This window comes from Magnusiomyces paraingens (assembly GCF_902498895.1).
Source record: "Magnusiomyces paraingens strain CBS 517.90 genome assembly, contig: contig5, whole genome shotgun sequence".
Taxonomy (NCBI): Eukaryota; Fungi; Ascomycota; class Dipodascomycetes; order Dipodascales; family Dipodascaceae; genus Magnusiomyces; species Magnusiomyces paraingens.
In genome coordinates, this window is record NW_022474071.1 from 1,625,988 (window position 1) to 1,653,630 (window position 27,643).

General features: G+C 35.4%; 11 protein-coding genes across 11 annotated transcripts; 6 read left to right on the forward strand and 5 right to left on the reverse strand.

The window, feature by feature from the left end:
• Positions 1–1,258: 1,258 nt before the first annotated feature.
• On the forward strand, positions 1,259–2,351 carry SAPINGB_P006174 (uncharacterized protein; the record flags this gene model as incomplete). Its single annotated transcript, XM_032000888.1, has 2 exons — positions 1,259–1,313; positions 1,384–2,351. The coding sequence occupies 2 exons, from the start codon at positions 1,259–1,261 to the stop codon at positions 2,349–2,351; spliced, it is 1,023 nt and encodes a 340-aa protein (XP_031856779.1).
• A 74-nt stretch (positions 2,352–2,425) lies between these two features.
• On the reverse strand, positions 2,426–2,839 carry SAPINGB_P006175 (uncharacterized protein; the record flags this gene model as incomplete). Its single annotated transcript, XM_032000889.1, has 1 exon — positions 2,426–2,839. The coding sequence occupies one exon, from the start codon at positions 2,837–2,839 to the stop codon at positions 2,426–2,428; it is 414 nt and encodes a 137-aa protein (XP_031856780.1).
• Positions 2,840–3,166: 327 nt separating this feature from the next.
• On the forward strand, positions 3,167–4,852 carry SAPINGB_P006176 (uncharacterized protein; the record flags this gene model as incomplete). Its single annotated transcript, XM_032000890.1, has 1 exon — positions 3,167–4,852. One exon carries the CDS (start codon positions 3,167–3,169, stop codon positions 4,850–4,852), a length of 1,686 nt encoding a protein of 561 aa, XP_031856781.1.
• A 101-nt stretch (positions 4,853–4,953) lies between these two features.
• SAPINGB_P006177 (uncharacterized protein) lies at positions 4,954–5,577 on the reverse strand (the record flags this gene model as incomplete). Its single annotated transcript, XM_032000891.1, has 1 exon — positions 4,954–5,577. One exon carries the CDS (start codon positions 5,575–5,577, stop codon positions 4,954–4,956), a length of 624 nt encoding a protein of 207 aa, XP_031856782.1.
• Positions 5,578–5,732: 155 nt separating this feature from the next.
• SAPINGB_P006178 (uncharacterized protein) lies at positions 5,733–7,765 on the reverse strand (the record flags this gene model as incomplete). Its single annotated transcript, XM_032000892.1, has 4 exons — positions 5,733–6,983; positions 7,071–7,375; positions 7,436–7,534; positions 7,600–7,765. 4 exons carry the CDS (start codon positions 7,763–7,765, stop codon positions 5,733–5,735), a joined length of 1,821 nt encoding a protein of 606 aa, XP_031856783.1.
• A 377-nt stretch (positions 7,766–8,142) lies between these two features.
• Positions 8,143–9,030, forward strand: SAPINGB_P006179 (uncharacterized protein; the record flags this gene model as incomplete). Its single annotated transcript, XM_032000893.1, has 1 exon — positions 8,143–9,030. The coding sequence occupies one exon, from the start codon at positions 8,143–8,145 to the stop codon at positions 9,028–9,030; it is 888 nt and encodes a 295-aa protein (XP_031856784.1).
• A 308-nt stretch (positions 9,031–9,338) lies between these two features.
• Positions 9,339–10,823, forward strand: SAPINGB_P006180 (uncharacterized protein; the record flags this gene model as incomplete). Its single annotated transcript, XM_032000894.1, has 1 exon — positions 9,339–10,823. One exon carries the CDS (start codon positions 9,339–9,341, stop codon positions 10,821–10,823), a length of 1,485 nt encoding a protein of 494 aa, XP_031856785.1.
• A 2,926-nt stretch (positions 10,824–13,749) lies between these two features.
• SAPINGB_P006181 (uncharacterized protein) lies at positions 13,750–14,517 on the forward strand (the record flags this gene model as incomplete). Its single annotated transcript, XM_032000895.1, has 1 exon — positions 13,750–14,517. One exon carries the CDS (start codon positions 13,750–13,752, stop codon positions 14,515–14,517), a length of 768 nt encoding a protein of 255 aa, XP_031856786.1.
• A 1,503-nt stretch (positions 14,518–16,020) lies between these two features.
• On the forward strand, positions 16,021–16,734 carry SAPINGB_P006182 (uncharacterized protein; the record flags this gene model as incomplete). The annotated part of the gene is made up of 1 exon (XM_032000896.1): positions 16,021–16,734. The coding sequence occupies one exon, from the start codon at positions 16,021–16,023 to the stop codon at positions 16,732–16,734; it is 714 nt and encodes a 237-aa protein (XP_031856787.1).
• A 4,211-nt stretch (positions 16,735–20,945) lies between these two features.
• On the reverse strand, positions 20,946–23,316 carry SAPINGB_P006183 (uncharacterized protein; the record flags this gene model as incomplete). The annotated part of the gene is made up of 5 exons (XM_032000897.1): positions 20,946–20,987; positions 21,407–22,899; positions 22,951–23,025; positions 23,078–23,140; positions 23,208–23,316. The coding sequence occupies 5 exons, from the start codon at positions 23,314–23,316 to the stop codon at positions 20,946–20,948; spliced, it is 1,782 nt and encodes a 593-aa protein (XP_031856788.1).
• A 1,707-nt stretch (positions 23,317–25,023) lies between these two features.
• Positions 25,024–27,579, reverse strand: SAPINGB_P006184 (uncharacterized protein; the record flags this gene model as incomplete). The annotated part of the gene is made up of 1 exon (XM_032000898.1): positions 25,024–27,579. One exon carries the CDS (start codon positions 27,577–27,579, stop codon positions 25,024–25,026), a length of 2,556 nt encoding a protein of 851 aa, XP_031856789.1.
• Positions 27,580–27,643: the final 64 nt, after the last annotated feature.

Genomic DNA, 27,643 nt, shown 5'->3' on the forward strand with positions numbered 1-27,643 from the left:
TTTTGTTCTCATGACTATCAATTATTAAAGATTTTTTTTCACTATATCGTAAAATAATTAATAATAATACTAGAAATGACAGAAAGAAAGAAAGAAAGAAAGAAAGAATAAGGAAAACGTGTAACCAATATTGAAAGGATAGTTGAGAAATTTCAGTATTGAACAATTGAACAATTGAACAATTAGAGGAAATAAATAATAAATTAAACTACTTAACTACTTGTGATCAATCAATCAGTCAATCAATGAATCAATTATTATCTAAGATATCCTTCCCCCCACTTTCAAATTCACTATATATTCAATATATTGACATATGTATGTTCAATATGTTCAATATGTTCAATATGTTCAATTGATTTTCTTTTGTTTTATTAAATAAATTAAAAAAATATATAGATTTTATACAATCCAGAAACTCTTTTTCCTCGGACTAAAATTCCGTTAAAGGATATTTCATTATTATGAAACCCCATAGACAGAATGCGTTAATTTCTTTACTTTGCTTTCTATCTTTCATTTCTATCTTTCTCGGATATATTGAATTGGGTCTACAATGGATATTTATTATTTATTACCTAACATTTCAAAGTGTAAGTTACAGAATGCAAAGATCACAAACTCATCTATTGTTTTTTTAAGGAAATCCAACGTGGCAATTTACAACTCCTTTTTTTTTTTTGTCATCCTTCTCGGTGCTTACGAATTTTCTCTCTAAATTTAGCTTAGATGGTTGGTTTCTGGGTTTGGTTGTCTTGACTATAAAAAAAAAATGTATGAGAATCTTAAAAAAAAAATAAAAAAATAAAAAAAATTAAATTTTTTTTTTTTAGTTTTGCGCAGTTTTTTTTTTTTTGGCTAACCAGCAACAGAAAAGTTGATGAACGTGTAAAAAACAGTTGATTTTTAATAGATTATGTAAGTGAGAAATGTAATCAGAGTGTAATTAAAATTAAAAATGTAATTAAAAATGATTAATAATAAAAGTGTAATAAACATTAAAATGTAACAATAAATGTAATTAAGGTGTAACAATAAATTAAGTAATTGCTTAACCCATATATTCAACATCAGAAAAATCCTTATATAATCAATCAATATATATATATATTGAAAAATAAATAAATAAATAAACAATTAATTAATCAACAAAAACTACAGTCAAAACCTCTCTCCACAAACTTATTTATTAAAGTTATTAATATATATATATATATCACCATTTTTGACCATTTATTTGTTTCCTTTTTAAATAACCATGAACAATGTCGACGATACTTCTAACTCGCTAAAGACGTCCCCCCTTTCTTCAGGTAAGTTAGTTTGTTTATTTATTAAATTTTTATTTATACATCCCTCCCTCCAACCTAACTAACTCTATAGAGGACCACCCCAGTTTGCTGGCAGTCATCATCGAAACTAACCCCCAAGCTTGGGCCCAAATTCAGGACCAAATTACATTCAAAGAAGCAATCCAAGCTTTGTTAGTTTTTATCAATGGCCATATTGCTGTAAATAATCAAAATCAAGTTTGCGTTATTGCTTCCCATCCAGATTCTGCACAGTTTCTTTACCCAATCAACAAGATAGACCCTCGTGCTGGAACTACAATAACTACTACAGTCTCTGAACATCTCTCGACATCAACTTATTCTATTGCACATGCTCAATCAATGTACAAACAGTTCCGTGATGTTGATGAGGCTGTCAATAAACAACTTAAAAAACTCTTTGAATTAAATAACAATACTTGTCATGACTCTAACACAAATGATAAAAGTTCAGCACTTTCTGGAGCATTTTCTTTGGCTCTCACTTATATGAATAAAGTCTGTGCAATATCCCAGGAATCTCGAATGCGCTCACGGATTCTTGTGCTTTCTGTCGCAAGTGATCTTGACGCTCAATACATCCCCATTATGAACTCCATCTTTGCGGCACAGTCACATCGCATCCCCATTGATGTATGCAAACTCTCTGGATCACCTTCTTTTTTCCAACAAGCTTGTGATTCCACAAACGGAGTATACATGAAAATCAAGCACCCTCATGGTCTTGTCCAATACCTTCTCAGTGCATATGCCATTGATCCAGAACTACGACCTCACATTAACCTAAGTACCCAAAGAGACGTTGATTTCCGTGCAACTTGTTTTATCACCAAACGTGTTGTTGACATTGGCTTTGTGTGTTCTGTTTGTCTGTGTATCATGAGTATCATTCTTCCCACCAATGAATGTCCAATGTGCGGTACCCACTTCCAAAAGGATGCCATCAAAAAGCTCACAGTTAGTCCAGTTGTTCAGCCCCCTAAAAAGAAGAAGAAGAAGAAGAAGGTTGAAGGCCAGTAGTTGTGATTGTAAATAGAAATGTCTTTTTTTTTGTTAGTTTAAATTCTGTTTTATTATTATTATTATTATTATTATCACCTTGGAAAACTCACCTCAGGATACCCGTGAACTTGAATCAAATGGGTCTTGCGCAATTCTTCTGTTTGAAACTTTTCCTCACATGTCTCTACAAAACACCCAAGCATAGCTTCCCCACGGTCTCTACGCAGTGCAGTGATCGGGTCATGCTGCTCACATACATGTAAAATCAGCAAGTGTGCCGACGGGAACGCCTTATCGCATGCCATGCACACGGCTGCGTGAAATTGTCGGTAGTGAGCTTCATATGCTGCAAGTGAGTATAGTGGAGTTGGATTGTCACAGCACGTTGGAGGTTGATCACATACAATATACGGTAACTTTTCAATCTTTGGTGCTTGTGCTGGGTGCTGTTGTTGCTGATGCTCATCGCCTAACTCATCTGTCTCGTTGCGAGTCCGTTTGGGCATTTTATTTTATTTTATTTTATTTTATTTATTTATTTTTATTTATTTTTATTTTTATTTATTTTTATTTATTATTTTTTATTATTTTTTATTAGACAGAACTTTTTTAGTGGTTGTTGTTACTGCTGTTGCTGATATAAAATTTTTTTTTTTTCTTAAATCTTTTTAATAAAATTTCTGTGGGCTTCCAACCGGCTTTTTTTTTTTTTTTTTTTTTTTTGTCTCACCACCAACCTACTTATTAAACTTTTTCAAAAAACCAACCAAAACCTTTTTTTTTTTAAAAAAAAAAAAAAAACAAATAAACAAATAAACCACTTCTTCATCACAATGATCCGTTCAGCCAGAGCCTTTGCTTCTGTTGCGCCACGGGCCACTGCAATCGCTGCAATTGCCCGTCCTGCTATTCTTCGATCTATTGCTGTTCCTCTCATCTCTATTGCCACTAGTACTAGTGGTAGTGCACGTTCCTTTTCGGCAACTCCAACCCCCCACTCATCTAAAACTGTAAAACTCACCAGCGAAACATACCCAGAAATCAAGCGTGCTGATTTCTCTAAAATCTCTGCTGAAGACATTGCATTCTTCAAGTCTGTTCTTCCAGAAACTGCTGTCCTTGAGGCTTCCAAAGATGACCTCGAAAACTATAACCAGGACTGGATGCGCAAATACAAGGGCCAGGCTCAAATTGTCCTCAAACCTTCCAACGCTGAACAAATCTCTAAAATTCTTCAACACTGCAATCAGCGTCACCTGGCAGTCGTCCCACAAGGTGGTAACACTGGTTTGGTCGGTGGCTCTGTTCCTGTGTTTGATGAAATTGTCATTTCTCTCACAAACATGAATAAGGTCCGCTCTTTCGACCCAGTCACCGGTATACTTGTTGCCGACGCTGGTCTCATTCTCGAAAATGCAGACCAATATGTGGCTGAACATGGCTTCATTTTCCCCCTCGACCTTGGTGCTAAAGGATCCTGCCATATTGGTGGTAATGTTGCTACTAACGCTGGTGGTCTAAGACTTCTCCGCTACGGATCTCTTCATGGCTCTGTTCTCGGCATTGAGGCCGTTCTCGCTGACGGTACCATTGTCCACAACCTTAGCAAGCTCCGTAAAGACAATACTGGCTATGATCTGAAACAGCTTTTCATTGGCTCTGAAGGAACCCTCGGTGTCATCACTGGTGTTTCTATTCTGTGCCCCCCACGCCCCACTGCCGTAAATATTGCCTTCCTTGGTCTAGAGTCATTTGAAAAGGTCCAGGAGACTTTTGTCAAGGCCAAGAGAGAGCTTTCAGAAATTCTTTCTGCCTTTGAGTGCATGGACAATACTACCCAAGATCTTGTGGAAATGCACACTGACCTTGTGCGCCCACTTTCTGAAAAGTACCCCTTTTATGTTCTCATTGAGACTAGTGGATCCTCCAAGGAACATGACGACGAAAAACTCGCTGCTTTCCTTGAAAGTGCCATGTCTGGTGAAAATGCTGACGGCTCAACTTCTGAGCCCGTCATTCTTGACGGTGTTCTTGCTCAAGATTCCACCGATGTCCATAATCTGTGGCAATGGCGTGAACTTATCCCAGAAGCTCTCAGCAAGAATGGTGGTGTATATAAGTACGACGTCAGCATTCCACTCAACCGTCTTTATGATCTTGTCATTGATGTTCAAAAACGTCTTGCAGATGGTGGTGTTGTTGATGGTGATGCCCATAACTCGTCCCCTGATGCTCTTCCTGTGATTGCCGCTGCAGGCTACGGCCACATTGGCGACGGCAACTTGCACTTGAACGTTTCTGTTCGCCGCTACGACAAGGCCGTCGAGAAGTTGTTGGAACCCTATGTTTATGAGTGGATTGAAAAGGTCCAAGGTTCTATTTCTGCAGAACATGGTCTTGGTCTTCAGAAAAAGAATTACATTGGGTACTCTAAGAATGAAGGCATGCTTGCACTCATGCGTAGAACCAAGAATGAGTACGATCCCAATGGAATCCTCAACCCATACAAGTACCTTTAAACACACACACATATATATCAAGTAAAAGTAATATCTGTTTTTTATTTTATTTATTTATTTATTCTATTCTATTTTATTCTATTCTATAATATAATATTTTATTATTTCTTTTTGCCTTTGGCTTTGGTGAAAAACCCACCGGCCTCCAGAGCCTGCTGAGCAGCCGCAGTAACGTGTCTGAACCGGTCCCCGCCCAGCTTCACCCCGCCGTACCACCGGGTCACAACAACAACAACCCCAACTAAGCCCATCCCCCTTAGCATGCCCAGCACGCGTTCTCCTGCCGGTGGTTCTCCTCCGTTATCGTAGTGTTCTTCGATAGTCCCGCTCGATGGTGAAGTTCCATGTCCTGCAGGTGCAAACTTTGCTGCTTTATTGTGTTTATTGGAACTATCACTGTTACTATTAAAACTACCACTACCACTACCACTACCACTACCACTACCACTACCACTACCACTACCACTACTGCTACTGCTACTACTACTACTACTCAAAGTACCCCCAGAATTGACCCGCCAGGCAATGATCTGATGAGTCGCCTTGCGCATTCGTTTGTCTCGATCAATTAACCGAAGAACCTTGGCTTGGGCTTCGCTAGCGGACCCAGCAGCTGCTGCTCGACCCACAAACACTGACCGCCGGTCTTCCACTGATGCCGAAGTGCTCCACCCATCTGGATCTGTAGCATCATCCTTAGTACTGTATCCTCGTGCCTGTTGCATCTCGGACTGCTGTAAACTTAATTTTTTTTTTTTTTTTCAAATGGTGGTGATGTAATTTTTTTTTTTTGAAAAGTTTCCAATATCATTTAATTGTAATATATATATTATATATATAGTAACCTATGTATTCTCTCTATTTAAGTTTTTTTTTTTTTTTAATCTAAAACCTGCCGACTTGTAAGCTCACGAATCCGCATTCGCACCACTGGTGTCAACCCCAGATCATCAAGATTCGCATAAAATGCACTCACTACCATTCCAAATGCATCGTCAACAGCCTCCTTGACTCTTACTAAATCACTCAGCGCCTCATCATCCTCACCATTGCTACCATCATTTCCTTCCTTCTTAGATTGAGCCCCCCCTCGTTTATCAGACCAGTGTCGTGGCGGGTTAGCCATGTATTTGGCCAACCCTGTGCTCACTATATCCAGCTCTGAAAGCATTTCAGAAATGCCACTTTGAACTACCCCATATGTATCTTCAACCCTCGAGTGCACCGTCAGATATGCCAAAGCATACACTCCGGCACATGTTTGACTGGGATTGGGCACAATTCGGCGGGCTTTACGTCGTAGCGTGATGCGAAGAGCTGCACCCCATCGTGATCGTGTCACAAACTCAAGTGCTTTAGGTGTGGTCCGTACGTATGCACGTATGCGCGCAGCATACAATTCTACTGCCCCAACAACTCGTTTCGATGAGGTTGCATTTTGGTCCTGAACGCTTTGGATGCCACTGTGGGCTGGTGCACCGGGACGACTAAACACATTGGTATGCTTAATTTCAATCACTCCTGGAAGTGTTTGTGTAGGTATAATGGGCTGAGCCGCAGGTTTATTTGTATCTTGTTTTTTTTTCTTGTCGTTTTTGGGCTTAAGATTTTGTTCAATTTCAGTCAACAGTTGCATGCACTCGACCCGTATGCGTTCCCAAGCGCCTGGTCGTGGATCTATATCTGTGAAAAGTTCGCGGCGTCTTTCTGGGTGTGCGACTGATATTCTGAAAAGTTCCCAGAACGCAAGCATGCTGTTAAGTTGGCGTTCACGTCGGTGTAAGCCGTCAATAAGAGATCCGTTTTTGTCGGGCGATTTTGATGTGAAGAGTTCACCACGGTGGAGCGGTGGCATGCTCAGGTAAACAGAAAAAATAAGGTTACTGAAAAGCCAGCCAAAGTTTAGAAGAAACGAAGCGGCAAATGTATGTAAGAGCAATTCAGGAGAGAGGGGGACTCCGCTGTAAGAATGGCTGCGCACAAGGCCAAGTGAAACAATTGCCGTGATGAGAAGAGGGCGAACAAAAACGTAGATTGTGGGAGTTCCGATTGTGAAACCAATGGCGATAAGAGTTGATTTAATAAGCAGTGCCTTGGAGCCCTTTTTAATCTGGTCTCTGGGTTTAAGTTGCTGTAGATGAATGTTAGATGATTTGGGACTAAACATAATGAAAAAGAAGAAGCAAAAAAAAAAAAAAAAAAGAAAAAAAAAACATACTCGTGCGTCTTTGAGGCAAAAGTCAAGACGGTCTACGTCAAAAATAATGTGTACAACAGCTGCGGAAAAACCAAGAACCACTGGGAAAACTAGATGAAAGTAAAGACTTCGTTCATTAAGTAAAGGAACACCAAAGGCATTGACAGCTGAAGGACTTGTAAGACCAATGTCAGAGACTTGAAAAAGGTATGCAAAGAAGAATAAGATTGATGAAAAGAGATAAGCCAAGAGAGAAGTGATAAAGACGCGTGATCTAAATCTATCAATGTATTCTGCAATGGCTGAAAGATAGGGTAGGTATCGGACTGGTCATGTTAGAAAGAAGGGGGAAAAGAAAAAAAAAATTCACAAGAGTCAAAACATACCATGAGTCTGAGCTTTGCGGAGAAGCGGGATAATTCCAAAAGAAGCTGCAATGAGAGCTGAATAAAAAAACACCGAAAAAACACGACTGATCCATGAGGCTTATTATTGTTGTAATCACATGTTAGAATTGAAACCAAAATTGTATAATACGGGAAAGACTTACTTTCAAGAAACAAGGTAAGTACGACAGCCATAGCGACAGCCAGAACCCCAATCAGGTGATATAGCTGTGAGAATCGAGAAGCCAGTACTGGAGATGCTACTTGACCATAAGACGGCGGTGCACGAGACACCGGGGCCTTTTTCAAGGACATTCTTGTGAGGGCCATGATGGTTATTGACTGTGGGAGTTTCAGGTGGTGATGTGGTAGTGGTGATGGTGATGGTGATGTTTTTGTTTTGATGGATTTTTTTTTTGGTAGTGAAATTTTTGAAAACTTGAAAGGTTTTGTTTGTGTATATTATTCACGTGACTTTGTCAGAAATCTGATATTGTCAGAAATCCCATCCTGTTAAAAATCTCTTCATGCTGTATTCGCTACATGATGAAGGCTGTTTAAAGCTGTTGCTGTTGCTGCTGATATAAAAAGCAGCTAAAATTCTTTTATTTTAATTGAATTTCTGGTTTCAGAGAGACATCAATAAACCCATAGCTGATTGATTTCATATTTTTTTTATTTATTTCCAACATCTTGTACTATCATCTATGAACAATTATAGAAACTCACAGGTTCCTTATATCCCTGATAAACGCTTTTCTCAGCCAAGTTCTGGCACCATTTTTAAAAATTCATTTCAAAACCAGCCATTTAAAAACTCCTCTGAGTCTTCTGCCACCTCCGGGTCCTTCGTCTACACGGACCCGGTGGTACCTTCACGATCCAGTCTAGTTGATAATACATTATCTGCCCAGATCTCCATCATGAGAAAATACTCGTCTCCAAAAACAGAATCAACATTAGCTACACCAACAACAGAATCCAGTCAATACCCAACAATGTCTTCAGGACGATCCTCTAGCTCCTCATTAAACTCTGCATTTTTGACGGACGATTGGGGGCTTGTATATGCTACAAACTTTCAATCAATGTCCAGCGACGATGAAAATGAGGAAGAAAATGAAAATGCATTACCAATTGATCTGGCAGTTCCCACCAAGCCTCAGCCCAACTCTATAAAGTGGCCTGGGATTGTTGCCACAAACCCATTTGGTCCTATTGAGCCGTTCCATCCCGAAAAGTATGCCAATGACGCTAGGATTATTCGTGAGCATGCGCATTGGCAGTCTCGAGATGTATTTGATCAGCTTTTCAGCACGTGCAGGAAAGAGCAGGAAGATAAGAAGGAAGAAACCGAGTATGGTGAGCAAAGAGAGAAGGGAGAGGAAAATGAAAATAAAAATGAAAATGAAAATGAAAATGAAAACGAAAGTGGGTATGAATCAGAAGACCTGGATAGTCTAGGGTTTCGCTTACAGAGAGACATGGTTCTTGCAGCATGCAACAATTATGATAATATGGGTACTCCAACCAAATCCAAGTCTAAACGGTCTATTAAAGCTAAGATTAAAAGTGCAATTTTTTTTCGAAAGTAATTATTAGAGATTGTTGGAGATTGCTGGAGGAAGGAATGAAGAAAGAATGTAAGAAGGAAAGAAAGAAAGAAAGAAAGAAAGAAAAAAGGGAAATCTTATTCTGCTAGTTACGTATAAGATAATGGTGGTAGAACACGAGGAGGTCCGTTTACACTGTGTAATAAAAAAAAAAAATTCTGAAGTTTCCATTTTTTTTTTCTCCTCTTCTTTCTGCCTTTTCTTGCCAACAAACAACTTAAAATCACACCACAAACACACTTCTACAATACCAACTATATACTCCCGTTAATCTCCAATCATTGACAATCATGTCCGACCCAAAGTCAACTCAAATTAACAAACTGCAGGCACTTTTGACTGATATTATCGACTCTGTCGGATACTCGGAACTTTATGGATATGACCTCCTCACCATTGCAGAAATTGAAAAGGGTACAACTATTCGCGACAGATTTTTAGATAAGTTCTTGGTGGCAAACAATTATGACGTCCAACTTGCTTCTCAACAGCTCAAAGACACTCTTGCGTGGCGCAAAAAGTTCAATCCATTGTCTGCTGGGTTTTTGGAAAAACATGATGATAAACTAAGCCAAATTGGTATCATTACTTCAGTTCCTATAACTCCTAAGGCAGCGGAAAAGATTTTCACTCCATCATTCCAAGAAGACGCAATTAGCGAAGAAAGCAGTGTTGTTGATGGTCTTCCTGAAGCAGTTGATGAACCTACGAAAGAATCTGGAGAAGCAGATGAAGAACATGAACAAAATAGGGAGGCAACCACCACCACCACCACCACCACCACTAACAATACGGCTAGTGAGGCTGAAGAATCAGAGGTACCCGCTACTTCTACAGCTTCTACAGCTTCTACAGCTGCCTCTGACAACCTTGTGGTTACTTGGAATCTCTATGGTCGCGTCCCCAACCGCGCTGAGGTCTTTGGGAATTTGGACGCCTTTCTTCGGTACCGCGTGGGGCTCATGGAGCGAGGCCTGGCAGCCCTTGACTTTACCAAACCTGAAACGTCCTACATGGCCCAGGTCCATGACTACAACAATGTTTCATTCTTGCGCCTGGATGCCCCCACCAAGGCTGCTTCCAAGGCTACAATTGATATTTTCACCAAGTACTACCCGGAGCTCTTGAATGTCAAGTACTTTGTCAATGTTCCACGTATCATGTCATGGGTGTTTAGTTTTACGCGTATGTTTTTGCCTAAGGCTACCCTTGACAAGTTCCACGTTGTTTCCGATGGCCATGACTTAGCTTTGCAGACAGGTAATGTCTGGGTACCTCTTGAGTATGGTGGTAATGCTGAGTCTTTTGATGCTATTGTTTTGCCAGATATTGAACCTAGAGATTCTGAATTGGTTACCAAATATGATCCTACGGTTAAACCAGCTGCTGTTCCAACAGAGCCAGTTCCTACTGCTACTGATGCTACAGCTGAGACTGCAACTGAGACTGAGGAGGTTGCAGCTCCAGAGCCAGGAGCTGTTCCAGAGCCCATTAAGAAGGAGGAACAAGAGGAGGAAAAAGAAGAAGAAGAGGCCGGCGATAAGACTGCTACTACTTTTGCTGCTCCTGAACCTGGTGCTGTTCCAGAGGAGCCTCTTGAGACTACCAAAGTTGAGGAAGAAGAGACTAAAGAAGCTAGTGCTCCAGAAGTGACTGAAGCTCCAACAGTGACCAAGGCTGCTGAGATTGCTGAAACTCAGGAGGTTGAGACTGCAGCTATTAAGGAAGTTGAGACTAAGACTGATGCTATTCCTACTGTTACTACTACTGTTTAAACCATTTTTTTTTTCAACCATATGGATATTTTTGCCAAATGTGTGTTTATTTATTTTTTATTTTTTTTATTTTGCTTTACTTACTATATTAATTTTTTTTATATATTAAATTAATTCTTTTTAAATTCTTTAATTTTAATTTTTTTTTTTGAAGTTTTTATATTGACTCCTTACTTAACTATTGTTATTATTTCTTTTCAAGGGATTAATTATCTCTTTGATTGACTCGGTTAAGAATTTTTTACTTGTTTCAAGGTGTTCCGGGTCTTTTATTTATTTATTTATTTATTTTTTTTTACAAGTCAGAAATTAAATAGATTATATAATCTATTTAATTTCTGACTTGTTTCTACTGTACTACAAAATATATTACAAAAAATTAAATGTCTTTAATTTTCCCTAATTTATTATGCCAGCTGTGAAGGCGCGTGGTTACTTGCGTGTGGTTTTGGAGTTGGTTTTCGGTCTGCTAGAACTTTGGCCAAAGTAGAATTATTAAACGTGGAGGAAATCCCAACGGCAACTCGGCGTTTAATAAAATCTATCTTGGGTGTCAAGTTTTGCAGTCTGGACGACTTGTGAGATTTATATGTGGTCGTGTTTGTTATTCTAATCATGTGATTTTATTTCACGCGACAACACTTCAGACACGTAGTCACCTGATTAAAGTCACGTGTAAGCCGTGCGTTCTTTAGAGGAAGCGGACTGAGACGGGCGAGGCGTGTGCAATCACATCGATGTTCGCTACTCATAAAAAAAAAAAAAAAGAAAAAAAAAAAAAGTGAAAAAGGAAAAAAAGTAAAAGAGCAAAAAAAAAAAAGTAAAGAAGGCAAAAAAAAATAAAACAAAAAAACAAAAAGTTTTTGAAAAAAAGTAATGTGGGAAAGTTGAGCAAAAATGTTGCTGTTGTAGTTGACGACGACGATGATGATGATGATGATGGTGATGTACTCAAAGGTATTCAAATCAAAAGTATTTAAAAATATTCAAAATGAATACTAATACTAAAAGATTTCAAAAAGAATGTAAACAGAAACGAAAGGAGAACTATGAGAAACACATACACAAAAAAAAAAATAAGGGGTCAAGAAGAGTTAAATCTTTAAGGGAGAAGGAAGCCCCAATGGTGATATATCAATCTATCTTCAATCTACTGATATAAATAAAGCCTATGGAAAAAATATTTGGAAAAAAAAATATGTCGTCACAGGGTCTTTGTTGAATATTCATAAAGTCTGGATAAAAAAAAGGTCCCATGAAAAAATTTTAAAATGAATATTTATCAATTTCCATATTTCCATATTTTTCTTTTTTTATTTTTACTTTTTTTTTATTTGAGATTTTCCTAATTGTGGGGAAAAATTTAAAAGAAAGAATATTTCATTAAATTTATATTTATTTATTTATTTATAAAATCAATATATATTTATGCTTAGAAAGTATGGTAAAAATTTTAAAATGTGAATAATAATAATAACTAGAAGATTTAAAAGAATCAAAAAAAAAAAAAAAAGAAAGACTAAAATAGGTTTTTTTTTTATTATTTTAGGTCTTATCTTGTCTAATCGTTTTTTAAATTTTTTTTTTCACTATAAAAAACTTTAGCTTTCCATAAAAATAATAACTATCTTGTTTTGAACCAAAAAAAAAAAAGCTTAGCTCAAGTTTAAAAGTTTTCATAATCGGACATAATATAGTTTAGTATCTATATTTATTTATTTATTTATTTATTTATTTATTTATTCATTATTTATTATTATTCACATTGCGCTTAAGCATATTTAAACTCGGCATTCCATTGAAAGCGCGCACGGCTGAGTAGAATGGTCAACAACAACAACAACAACAGGGAATTCCCTGTTTCGAAACAAGAATTAGGGGGTGAGAAGAGGAGGTTGTTGTTATTGTTATTGTTATTGTTTATTTTTATTTTTTTTTGGAAAATAGAAGAAACTGAAAGAAACTGAAAAAATTTAAACTCTCATTATCATCAATATATATATATATTTAGAAACCAGGAACGGGAAGTGGCTATGCAAAGGGTATGTTAATGCCATGTAGTCTCTCATGTTACCAATATTTTGATGCTCTTAAAAACGTGTTTTTTCATTCATTTTTTTATAATTTTTTTATAATTTTATTTCTGTTTTTTTTTTTTCACTTCCATTTAAAATTGTAAAAGTTGAAAATATAAAAAAAAAATCAAAGTATATATAATCGGTTATAGTCAAAAATATATAATATAGTTTGTGTATCTTAATTTTCCCTGACATTCTTTCTTTTTTTTTTTTTTTTTTTTTTTTTTCAACAGTTGCCTAAATAGGATTACGGCAGTTTCCCATATTGGGCTGAGAATATTAATTGACGTAACAGCTAGCCACTTTAAATTTTTTAAAGAATAATCTTGATTGAATCATTGAAAAGCTTGACAATTTGAAATAGGTGTATATATAAATATAAATATGAAAATAACAATAAAAATAAAAATAAAAATAAACAAAAAAATGAATTTTAGAGAAAATATATAATAAATATATATGCATGGTTTACTTTAAATTCAAGCATATCCTAAATTTAAAAAAAAAAAAAAAAATTTCAATTCCAAACTTGGAAAACCATTCATTCATTCATTCATTCATTCATTCATTAGCCCCCTAAACTTTTCCTATTTCATCAATATAAACATTTTTCATGTATACATTTATATTAGTTAATATGGAAGGCTTTATCATATTATGCATGTTTATACTCAAATATCTATTGAACACAATATATATATATATATAAATGGCCATTCTCTTTTTCTTTTTTTTTATAAAAAAATTATATATATATAAATATATTTTTTATTATCACTTTTATTAGCCTTCACTTTAAAGAAATTCACCTTTATTTCCCACCTTATCTTCTTCTATTTTAATTAACAATGACCCTTCTTCAAACACCTCCCCCTAAAAAACTCTCCAGCCTAGGCCCAGCCTTTGAATTCAATCCAACTCGTGCTCGTGCCTTTCAAACTCGTCGTAAACTCAGACACCACAACTCCCCATCTTCTTCTAGCATAACTCCAGCTGCTACTGTGATTGGAACATCACTTTCTTCTCACTCAGCACGTAACGCACATTCACACGCATATACTCGCGCAGCACGCGCTGCTCGTGCCGCTCGTGCTGCATGCATAGCAGCTTCAGTCATGTCTTCTTCTTCTTCTTCTTCTTCTTCTTCTTTTTCTAATACTCCCCAGTACCCAACAAAACAAACAAATACAGACGGTAAGCGCGCTGCAGCTGCGGCACTCCAACATGTGTTTCGATATGACTTGGTCCCGACAAGCTCTGGGGTTCCAAGTTCAAATTCTACAGAGGTCACTCAAAATCGACAAGACCAAGCAAAGTCTGCGCTGGTTGTTGCTGGACCTGGGCTTCGAGTTAGTGTGGTGACATCTCCTCCAGAGGATTTTTTGGTCACTACCGATTCCAGCTCTTCTATTTCTTCTACTTCAAATTCAACAACTAGCTTGTCAAGTTCTTTTTTGTCTAACACAGCTAGCAGTTCAGCAGACAGCCGGCACTACTACGATTATTACTACAGCTATTACTACAACTATTATTATGCAAATATTTACAATATCAGCTACACAAAAACTGCAGAGTACCTTGCACGAGCAGCCGCCAGCGTGCCCACACCAGAGTAAACTAAAGGTGAATTGTAAGACCAAGGAATGTTAGTGGAAAAAAAAAAAATAAAGATTTTAGTCTATTTTTTATGCGTTCCGGTCAGTTTTTTACCTATTTTCTTCCAAAAACTACTATTTTAAACTTTTTATGCTGCTTCTACTTCTACTTTCATGCACCATTCTGGAAATTCACTTGTTTTTGTTGTGACATATCAACCATACGTTACTTGAAGCTCTTTTTTTTTTTTTATCTCTCGCTCTTCTGGATACTTCCCCCTTTAGGAAGAACTTTTAATAGTCCTTTATTATTAGCTTCATAATGACCGATTGTTATAGGAAGGCAGAAGAAGAGCGAGGGAGAGAGAGGGGGTCATCAAAAGGCAAAGATGAATAGGAAAACCGATATGCTGAAATCTGTTTTGTTTTTCTGCACTACCAGACTTGAGACGAGACTATTTGAGTTAGTCTCCATGTTGTCAACCTTTATTTGCAACTGGCGCGCGCGCAAAGGAGAGAGAGAGAGAGAGATAGAAATTAAAGGAGAGGGGGGGCCTTCCACTACAAAATCCTTGTGTAAAGCCCCTCCCCCTCTTCTCAGCCCCAACCTGACACTAGACTTAATATGGGAGAACGATTAATTTGGTCTTTAAAAAAAATTTTTTTTGTCAAGAGTCTGTTTGGCTAGAAACAATAGAATATATTATATATTCTATTATATGAGTTGCAGGAATGACTTTTTTTGGTCTGATTAGCAAGAAAAAAAAAAGGAGGCCAGGAGATGTTCATTTAAGGGTCCTGTACTGTTAGTTTGAGGACTATTGGGATATCGCGTTTATAAAGTTGAATAAAAAGTTGAATACTTTCTATATATACTTTTTTTTATATCATTCATGAAATTAATATTGTGATAACCAGCTTCAACTTTAATTATTTTACTTAATTTTCTTTACTCTGTTTTCTTATTAAAATAGGTCATCTCATTATCCTTTCTAGTATTTTTTTTTAAAAAAATTATATATAAAAAAAACCTTGTTCCAATCTGAGTTATTTTGTTTCCAATTTTAATAAATTTTTTTTGAGGAAATTTTTTTTTCCCATCATGATGGGAATGATATCATTTAAAATAAAATGAATAAATTTATTCATTTATTAAAATGCGATACACATGACTTTCCGCGGCTTATTTCTAAACTTTTCATATTCAACGTCTTTCTACTCTTTTCATCCCTCCCTTTTTTTTTATTTATTTTTCACTCAACCCACCTATTTCTGTTTCCATTCTTAACAAATATATATCTAAACTATATACATACATACATACATACATGCATACCAACCTCCATTTTCTCTTGCTTATTAAAGGAATGTAAACAAATGATAAAAAAAATTCCCTTCTTTTGTCCCTCATTCTTTTTTTTTTCTTTTCAATCTTCTTTCCATCTTTTTTATTTTATTCATTCCCAAGAATTTAGTCTAACGTTTCATTATCAACCCCCCCCCCCCCCCCATCACAATCATTCAATGGCTTCTCCAAACTACTTGCTTCCTCCTAAAGATTACCAAGGACGTAGCAGGTCAACTGATCACGTCACAAGCAATACCTTTTCAAAGAAGCTTCCAACCCACCGTCATAACTATGTCACTGCTACTAAAATGCGTCTGCGGCTTCGGCTAGCTCTTTACAAAATCAAAACTAAACAAACCCGGCTTCCTCTTGCAGATCTTGCTCATACAAACACTGAATCATCCATATCTCCCGTCCCAACTCTTTTTTCTCCAGCATCAAATGTATCTTCCTCTTCCTTCACTTCAATGGACTTTCAGTACTCTTCTCTTTCCTCTTCCTTTTCCTCTTCCTCTTCTTCTTCTCGTTTCATGTACTCTCCTTCACATGCCTATTCGTCTTCTTCTATCCCACAAAACATTCCTCTGGGTCCGCCTCAGTTTCACCTTCAAACTATTCCCAAACATCATAATGTTCCTGTCTACCATATCCAGCAATATCCATACTACAACTACAATCAAATACCAGCATCAGTTCCCACTCTTATTTACCAAGATCATAGTCCTTTTCAACAACAGCAAAACCATTATTTTTTTCAACAAGGCCTTGCGCCTGCGCCACGTCTTCATACAGGCCCTATCGTAAAATTAGGTCCATCCTCTGCAAATATCTCTACACCTTTGGTCTTTCGCAATCACACCCAGGATTCTATACGGTTAACTCTGCGTTAAAATATTAAACCAAATAAATTGACAACCGAGCATTGCATTAATTATTTGCACAATTAATTTTTCCAATCTTTTTTTTTTCTTTAAGGTCGATCAACACATCAATATGGAATGGACTTGAAAAAAAAAGACCCATCAGAAAGAAGGAATTTTTTAATTTCCTGTTTTGGGAAAAAAGACCCCTTTCAATCGCATTCCTCATGCATAAGCCGCGTCAAGTGCGGCTCTTATTTGACGCGTGTAAGTTGCTCTTCAGCCACGCGTTATTCCTAAAGAAAAGTTAATTTGTTTATAAGATTGGTAGGGTAACTGTAAAAAATTTTCCACCACCAAAAATTATCACCACCACCTCTATTTTTCAAAGCCAACTTGAAATAATGATACATATAAATAATAATATATATAGATAGATAGGATTGATCACAAAGCTAGGCAATAGAAACAAGGTTTAAGATCCCCTTCTTTTTTATTTTTATAAATTAAAATACCGCGATCAAAACTTATTATTTTTATGCATTTTAGTAATCTTAATTTTCCAACAGTTTAGGCTTTAAAATATATTTTAAATTTTGTGTATACAAAATTTTGTGTTTTAATTAGACCAAAACACTGCTGCTATTTAATAAAATATAATATATCTGTTGGGATACAGAAATAACAGGTTAGGGTTTGGAAAAGGACACTAAAAATATAGTGAAATTTTTATTTTTGTTTTCTTTCCTCATCCATATTATTGTTATTAAATTGGCTGTGCCCTTTTACTACTGTTTACTTTAATCGACTATAATAGCTAACACAGAATTCCATTTAGAGCCCACGTAAATCCTAACAATATCATAAACTTAATACCTATAACTGATTATACATATTATATATACTCTTACCACTCAAAGAACAACAGCAATTATTGATAATTACTCGATGATATTGTACCGTAATGATTTTGATTTTGCTTATCACTCGCTAATTTATATATTCAATAAAAAATATATAACAGTTAATTTGATAAATATATTATGGATATATCTATAAATATACCAAATTTATTTTGTTTTTTCATTGCATCATTAGTTTAATTTTTTATCATAATAATTTATACCTATTTGCATTCCTTAATTTATAGATACCACTTGGCTCTGAGTTTACTTTTTTATTTACAGTATCGTTCATGTTTTACCTATCAGAATTTACCATTTTTCATTAAGGCATAATTGGTTATAGACTCCAGAGAAATAAGAGCTTATCTATTTTTTTTTATTTCTTTTAAACATAAGATCAAGTTTTTTTTTTGCTGTTCACCGTTAACGTACAACTCATTGATTAAATTTATGTTCAAAATTCTTTGAATTTACGTGGACTTTTAAGTCAACTTCTGCTTTAGCTAATATTAAACAGAATAGACAATAAATTAAAAACCAAAAACTAATATATATATTATATTGTTATTTTTTTCAACAACTGTCTGTTACTGTAGTACTGTTGTACCAGTAATGCTTTTCATACCTTCATCAAAAACTATATATAATATCACATGTACCATTTTGTTCTCTTTTTACCATTACTGGTACGACACCATTTCGTGACAGTTAACAAACTTAAATCACAGGAAGTCACCCTTTTCTAAATAAGTATGTTAAAAGATGGCTGGGCTCTCTATTTTTCAATCAATAAAACCAAAATTAAAATCACAAAGTGACCAAATTTTTTTTGATATAATTTCTTTTTCTTGAAGAACAATTATAAATACAAACGTTTTTTTCCCCCTTGAATTTTAAAGCTGATAAAAAAACTTTAACCAAGAATAAGTTATTTACTGTGATACTAATTATAAATGGTACAACTCATTGACAACCTTCAAAAGATTCATTTGAAAACGAAAAATTAGCAATATTAATTTTGATTATCTTTAATCATTATCTATTTTGGATTTATTTATGGTTACTTTAATCCATTTTTTGTTAAAATTTATTATCAAAAATTTTTCTTCCCCTATCAAAAAAAAAAAAAATAAACCTCACATTGATTATTCCCCTTGAGATCCCTCCAAATCATTGAATCATTGGATTCCAACATTTTTATTACTCAAATATGACTTCACTCATAAAAAATCCCCTATTAACCTTTTATTAACCTTACCATTCACGGTAAATTAAACAAGCCCATGTTAGAGAAGTTTTGTTGATGTTGCGTGGTCCATCAGAGAGATGAGAGCCGAAAGTACGAGTTGTTGACGTTAACAAAACAAATTTGGACGCCACCTCTTCTTTACGTAAAGATGTAGTCGAAATCTCTTTAATCTTATTGCTGAGATGAAAGAGAAAACTTGGGAAAAAATTTAAAGTCACAAAACGTTGAAATCTCTTTTTTAACATTTTTCAAAACAACGACAAATTTCTATTTTGTTGAAAAATTAGGAAAAACAACAACATGAAAAAAATTTCTCAGCTTTCTTAATGTTGAGGAATTTCAGTTTCATTGATAAAATATGTTTTGTTAACATTCACAACAGCAACGAAATTCCATTTTATTATTGTCAACACAACAGCCACACTACCTTTGTTTCACAGAAGCCAAATCAACAAAACGTCAAAAAATACTTTTTTTTTTTTTCAACATTAACAACCACCACGAAATCCCACTTTCTATTTCGTCAACAAAACAACTTCACCACCCTTTTCTGAGCGATTTCAAGGTTATCAGTGATGCCACACCAATATATGGTTTCTCAATTTAAAAAATCTGCTTCCATTTTACGCTTTACCAGTGTTTAGAAAAACCATTTGCAACTCCAAATGAATTTCCCATGTATCTAAAAGGACTTTTATTATCTGATAAAAATTATTATTAAATATATTATATGCCGATCTATTTAAATGTTCATATATGGTTTACACACATTATTATAATCCTCTTCATCATCATACTCTTCAGTCCTTACAACTTTACCGTCTTTTGTCCGGTATTCCTCCACAAATGATGGATCAACAACTATAGAAAGATCGCCATCATTAATCAACCAAACTGGACATATGATGTCCCTTGCAAGTACCAAATGGCTATCAGTCACAAAAAAGCTTTCAGGGTTGGTGATGAATTCTTTCTTGTCAATATAATAGCCAATTGTCGTATATCCGATATTGCTACTGTCATTAAAAAATTGCATCCTGTAATCGCGGGGTACGACAACACCCGGCAGAAACCTTCTCACCAAGACAAATTGTCCCGAAACCCCGCTTCCCAAAAAGTCTATTACAATAATATCGTCAATGATAACATGATAAGATGAATTGTCTTTATCTCTTACACGAGCATATTGTTTAATAAAAGCATTCAAATGCCTCTGAAAAAAATTAATTTTTTCATAAAATTTGATTGTGATGCTGATGCTTCTGTTGCCTGAAGCTCCACCTGATAGCAATTCAAAGATTTTCTCTTCAATGATAAGCTTATTGATATTTTCAACTGTCTTCTCACGTATGATTTTGTCATCCTCAGACTTTGGTTCGCGCAAAATTTTCAGCAACTTTCTCGAACCTACTGACCAAGCATACTTTGATGGACTAAGATTTTGAAGTATTGATTCATAAGCATATCGATAAGAAAGAGTTAAAAAAGGAGCCTTTCCCGTCTTTATTTGCCACCTTAATACAGCGCAAGCTCTTTCAGTAGGGAAGCACCATATTGCCCTAAGTGGACCCACCTCTCGAATGGCTTTAATCATATGACGCAGCGTATGTATTGGTAAAGTCAGGAAAGTTAGATTGTTAGCGTCCTTTAGATATACTTCCTCAAAAACCCTTAAAAAACTTTCTATTCCATCTTCAAGTCTTTTCAATACATTTTCTGAAAATTTAGGCAAAGAGAGCAATCGAAGAAGTTGCACTAGCTCCGTAACAATATATAAATAACTATTATATTTAAAATCTGACTTCATAGCGATACCAAATAAAAATGAAAGGATCTTTTTGGTTTGGTGTGCTGTAAGCCTAACTGGTTTAGAGGTTTTAATCCCATCGGCTATCTCTGCCATGTTGAACTTCCTTTCAACAAAACTGTAGCTAATATTATTGAAACTCTCCAAAAATTTGACAATTGATTCCAGTGCTTCAGACCTGTAAATATCTGGGCCATCTTTACCATAAAATATGGTATTGATAATTTTAGTCGCAATGTTTGGATACAACAAATGCATTAAATCAGGCGGAAACGACATATCAGGCACCATTGAACCCAAACAAAATATGGTCGAAATTCTGCTTAAGCCTCGTTTAGTAAATTGCGAGCGGTTTGAAACTAAGTTGGTTGGATTCTTCAAAATGTCTTTAAATATAGTATTATACCACTCAATGTTGCGAGCTTTTGAGTTTTGATATGTGTGGGGTTTGGAAAGGAGTAAATTATTATGACGGAATGTCGCTAATCCTTTTATTTGTTTATGGACTCTTCCACCATAGGGTCCAGGCCCTCTCCATTTTTTATTTTTTTTTGAACTTTGAGGTAGTGGACATGATGATTCTGGCATATGTGCCATAGATTCCCCTGGTGGAAAAACTATTGCTGTAATCTTCTCGTCTAAACAGTAACGGCAAGGAGAATCTGACGTATGTCCACTTAACCCTGACAACTCACAACTAGCCGGCATATCTGCAACTGATAAAACAAAATGATGCCTTACAGTTTTCATGACCCCTATGTCCTCATCATAAACCGTATATCCTAGTGTGCTGGCTAATGCACTGTCCTTAATAAATGGAAAAAAAAATGAATCCCAATCTTTTACTGCAGATTTTTCTTTTTTAGCAGCTAGATCAATTCCAGAGGGAAATGCCATCAAAGTTATTGTATTTGATGGTTTATTGCGCTCCTCAGGGGGTAGATTTAAGCATCGAGCAACAACTATATCATAAGAAGAGTTGCCAAACGTCACCGGAACAGCATCAAATGATACCAAAAATGCTAAATCCCACGGACTTTCAAAATATTTGAGGGATATTTTTTGTTGATAATCTTCACCTAATTGAGCGTTTTGAATGCATCTCTGTGAAAGAAGCTTATAAAGTTGGCCATCAAAAAAGTCTTCTACTTCTCCTTCATTTTTTTGTCGCTTGTGGGCATCCTTAATGACCCTAGACAAGCCTGTGTTTTCAAAAAAATCTCTGACTTTTTCACGAGGTGAGAAGTAAAAATATCTATACATCGGATCACGAGCCTTCCCACATTGGGCACATTCTGTCAAATCGCTACTAGAACCCGTAAATGCCATGCATCTATTGCTGCAAAAATAAACAACTTCAAATCCTGTAGACCAGTCACCACGGCGTAACATTTTCACACCATCGCTTTCAATAAATTTAGCTTTGGGAAAAAGTTCTTTGAGATTTTCTCTATTATTATGCTCTGGAAATCCTTTCAATGCACTGGCCTTTGTATACCTAATTCCAGCTTCTTTGGCCTTATCTTTATATGTTGTGTACGTAATCATAGGCTCCGAATTGGGATTAACTTTTCCAGATTTAAAAGTAAAATGACATATATTCCTGATCTTGGAAAAAACTGTTTTATAAAAATCAGGATCCAAATTTTGCTGTTCTAAAACTGTTGTAGCAAATTTGATGGCCTGGTTTAATGAAACATTGCTGTGAGACTCAAAATATGTACGAAGCATTTTTAATACTGAAATACCACCTGATAAACTTTCATTAATCTTAACATATGATATAAGTTCTCGACGAAGACCTCTAAGTTTGGGCTCTCTAATCCATTTGTCAGAAGCATAATTCATTTTATTGGAAAGTCTGGGAATGTGTGACAATCTTTCATCTCGAAGAGCAATCATTTCAATGACTGAAGATAAAAGCTCAGAAATTTGACTATCATCTACTTCTACTTTATTAGACTCTGAATTTGGGAAAGTTTCGCTACCAGAGTTAGATTGAATGCTTTCATTAGTTTGTGCATTGTTTTTTCCCGAAGAATCGGCCAGAGTAGTAGCTGAGTCACTTTCGATAAAAACTGTTTGTGGTTTAAAGTATTCATCAACAATGTTGTCATAAAACTCATCATCTTCAATAAAAATTTTGTCAAGATTTAAAAAGTCTGAATCTTGATGTTCAAAATCCGGTATATCATCTTCCAGGATGTTTTCTTCGCTAAGTTTCTCTGTGAAATCTATATTAAAAAGTTAATAAATGGAATTTTTTTAATTTTATTAGATCTTACCTTCTTCTCTTTCTTCTTCTTCTTCTTCTTCATCATCTTCCAAGACATTTTCCTCGCTGTGTTTCTCCGTCAAATCTATATCAAAAATATTAATAAATGGAATTTTTTTAATTTTATTAGATCTTACCTTCTTCTTCTTCATCATCATCATCTTCCAATATATTTTCTTCGCTGAGTTTCTCCGCCGAATCTATATCAAAAATGTTAATAAATAAATGAAAATTTCTTAATTTTGTTAATTTTATATTAAATCTTACCTCCTCCATTTTTCTCAAGTTCATTCAGAAAGTCATATAAATAAATGTTAAGAGGTATATCCAGATCTTTGGGATCAGCTTCAGACAAATGTTGATAAAACAAATCCATTTTTTTTCTGTGAACAAATTGTTCTTCGGTTTTGTTTTCCTTCAATAATATTGTAGCATATTTTTCCAAAGCTTTGAAATCAATACTCAAGGGACGTCCAGAATAATAAAAAATTTTTAGAGCCTCATTCCGCGTTTGTTTTATGAGTTCGGGATCATATTTATTGCTGAATCTATTCTTAAAATTCTCGGCCCATCTCTTTAGTTGATCAATCCTCCATTCATCGGGTGTATTAAAATTATGACGAAATTGACTTTTCCCGTTATCATCATATAACAAGCGTGTGGCAATATTTGCAACTGAATCTTTGTTAATTTTGTATCGCTCATTATAGTATTCAAGTACCTTTCCCGGATCATAAATTCCAAGGTCTTTAAAAACTATTTTTGTAGAAAGTCCATGATATGGTTCACCAATGGCCTTTAAAAGCGCAAACAAAATCTTTGCTTTTTCAATATCACTTAGAGGCCAGTTTCTTTTATCTAGGCCCATTTTTTTTCGGTATTCCGCAGTATGGGTTTTACTGCAAATCCATGTATCAAAGAGATCGAAGATTGACGTGTTGTTTGTCATAAATCCCCGAAGACAATTGTCCATAGCTCGAATTTGTGAAGGACTTGAAAAATCTGGACCACACAGCTCAAGGAGAAGTTTTGGAGTATATATATTCTTCCACTTATCAATACAAAAAGTAGAGCGATCTGGATCTTTGCAAGCATTTGTAAAAATTTCGTGCGGATCGTAATTTTCTTTTGGAGGGTCGATCGAATCAATACATAGCCAAAACTCTTTTCATTTTATGTTAGTTGAATGAAATAAAGCCACACAAAAAAGTTTATACTAACTAATTTCTGAGCTAATGAGCCCCACTTTTCTTTTAAAAATTTTATTCTGTGCCTTTTTCCTCTGCCTATTATCGTAATTCATCTTTCCTAGATATCAACTCGGGGTGTTGGTGGGTATGGAAATACATATTTTTGTTTACAGTAGGGTGGCAATTTATTAGCCGGATACTGAATCCCGTTAATGGCCGTCTTAGCTACTCGGCTATAAAATAAATTGGTATCATAACGCGTTAAAAATTGGCCTGACCATTTCAAAAAAAAAATAATCAACATCCATAAAATTGATTTTTGGCGCTAATATACTTATTTAAATGAAAAAAAAATATTAAATCATTATTAGTTTACTTTTTAAGTTTACAAAAACAAGTCCATATGTTCATCGTTTTATTAAAAAATTTAAAATCCGTAGAATTATATATTTTAAATTGTTGAGTTTTCCTCGGCTGTTCCTTCCTCGATTTCTAATTCTGAATTAAAAGTTGAAGAAAAAGAACTTGAAGTCGCTTCATCATTTGTATTATTAACATTTCTGTTTGAAAAAATGAAACGAACCAGTTTTTTAGAAAAATAGTAAAACTTTTGGTTAAGTCTGGTAGCTATAAATGTGTCCCATGACTGAGCAGATTGTTTAATTTCTCCTTTTTTAGAATAGTCTTGCAAAGTTGATATCATATCAGATGGATTCAGTATCTTAGTATTTGGCTTGCCTTTAGTTTTTTTTTCCAAAGTAAAAAGATACAATAAAGATCCTTTAGGGTTATTAACTTTATTCTTTTCAACATGAACTTGCCTTTTATAGCGCCCTGCTTCACGAGTAATTTTCTTATTCGAAAATGCTCTAGGAAGATAAGCAATCAACTTTTCATAGACACAGGATCAATACTTTTGAAAAATTCAAAAAAAAACTCTCCTCTGGAATAAGTTTGATGCAATGGTTATAAATGGCCAGATATTTATCCTTACTGGAATCCACAATAAATTCAGATATCAACTCCTCAGAAGGAATGTGTAGCTCTTTATTCACAATTTCTCTCCACATATTTTCCTCCTCTACTTTTCCTTCCTGGATGATGTTGGAAAGATTTGGATAAAGATTAAAGAAATCAAAATTAATCAATAGTGTTTCAAATATAAACCTGTCAGACCAATAAGGACAAGAATCATTACTAGCTAAAACCTCATCATGGATATTGTTTTCAGCTTGTCCTAGTTCTTTTTTTTGATGGCTCAATTTATCAAAAAACATTAGCACATTTCTCCTTAAAAACTGAGCTGCCGAAGCTTCTTTATAAGTGGTAATAAAATAATTTTTGAATTCATCAGTTAATTCCAATTCACCCTTATAATCAATGGAAGTATTTCTCTTGTTTTTTTTTTTTTTCTGGCATGGCTTAAGAGAAGGATTTTCGGATACTTCTTTTCCAATAAGAGTTCGAAGTACTAATAAACTTTCACCAAAGTACTGTGGTAATGACTGTTCACTTTGTAGCCAATTTAGAATACCATCAGATGATAAATAAGCCCCACATATGCATGTCGCGTTTAAAGCCAATTGTACTCCGCAGCTTCTATCATCATTTTGAATGTGCAGCGTTTTAAACGTTAGATCCTCAATTGATAAAGGCTTTGAGAGTGGTGTAGTATCAGTAGTAAAACAGCTAGAAGTGTAAAGGTTTTGTCGAAGCAAATTAAGATTAGATAGAAAAACTTCTAAATCAAAATGTTGACTCTTTTGAGAAGCATTTTCAAAAAATGATTCCTTAGATGAATTTAAGGAATCACTGACAAAAACTTGAAAGCTGTCACTAATTGGACGACAATAAACAAAAACAAGAGACCAGTGATTCATGTAATTAATAGGTAGAAATAAACCAAACTCTTGATCAACGTTTCCGGCTTGAAAGGACTGGAACCATGAAGATCGCTCAAACGTAGTTCTAAGATATTTCTCAAAATCATTGTTATTTGTATAAGAAAAAGAAGGGAAAAAGTATAAAAGGGAGTGATTAGCATGAGAGGAGACAGCACAATTTCTATTAAAAAATAGCTCTACATTAGATGGATTTTTCTTTTTCTCAATGGCTATACAAGCTGCAAAAACCCACAAAATGCTGAAATTTGTAAGTTTATCACTAACAACATCTACCATGTCCAATTGGGTAAGCTCAGAAAGGAAAGGGGTACCCGTGGGCATTTCAATCAAAACAGCTTTTTCAAACGGCTGCTGCAAAAAGGGTGACATATTTAGAGTTGACGAAGGAACTTTTTTGACATCCATATCAAGCGTCAAATCGATCACTTTAGGCTCTGTGGTAGACAGTGACTCGGTGCTAGATTTTGCATGTTGTATAATATCTTCATTTGGAAATTTCTTGACATTTTTTTCTTTTTTAATCATAATATTAATATTAGAAGAAATAGAGGTTGGAGTAGCAGGAGTTTGAGTAGAATCAATGGCAGAAGAAATAGAGGCTGGAGTAGCAGGAGTTTGAGTAGAATCAATGGCAGAAGAAATAGAGGCTGGAGTAGCAAGAGTTTGAGTAGAATCAATGGCAAAGGAAATAGAGGCTGGAGTAGCAGGAGTTTGAGTAGAATCAATGGCAAAAGAAATAGAGGCTGGAGTAGCAGGAGTTTGAGTAGAATCAATGGCAGAGGAAATAGAAGCTGGAGTAGCAAGCGTTTGAGTAGAATCAATGACAGAAGAAATAGAAGCTGGAGTAGCAGGAGTTTGAGTAGAATCAATGGCAGAAGAAATAGAGGCTGGAGTAGCAGGAGTTTGAGTAGAATCAATGGCAGAAGAAATAGAACCTGAAGTAGCAAAACATTTAAAAATATTCAAAGAATCAGCAGTAGTAAAAATTCTATTAGGGCCAGAAGAACCGATATTAGAGGAAATAGAGGCTGGAGTAGCAGGAGTTTGAGTAGAATCAATGGCAGAAGAAATAGAGGCTGGAGTAGCAGGAGTTTGAGTAGAATCAATGGCAGAAGAAATAGAGGCTGGAGTAGCAGGAGTTTGAGTAGAATCAATGGCAGAAGAAATAGAGGCTGGAGTAGCAGGAGTTTGAGTAGAATCAATGGCAGAAGAAATAGAGGCTGGAGTAGCAGGAGTTTGAGTAGAATCAATGGCAGAAGAAATAGAGGCTGGAGTAGCAGGAGTTTGAGTAGAATCAATGGCAGAAGAAATAGAGGCTGGAGTAGCAGGAGTTTGAGTAGAATCAATGGCAGAAGAAATAGAGACTGGAGTAGCAGGAGTTTGAGTAGAATCAATGGCAGAAGAAATAGAGGCTGGAGTAGCAGGAGTTTGAGTAGTTGAGGGCTTTATATTTTGTTTTCTTTTTTTTCTTTTAGGGGCTGAAAGAGGTGGGGCCAAGCTGATCTCGGCATCGTTGATGATTTGAGATCTAGTTCTTCGAGACATGATGATGAAATTGACAATTTTAAAGCTTTAACTTTTTATCCTTTAGAAGCTGAAAAGAAACGTA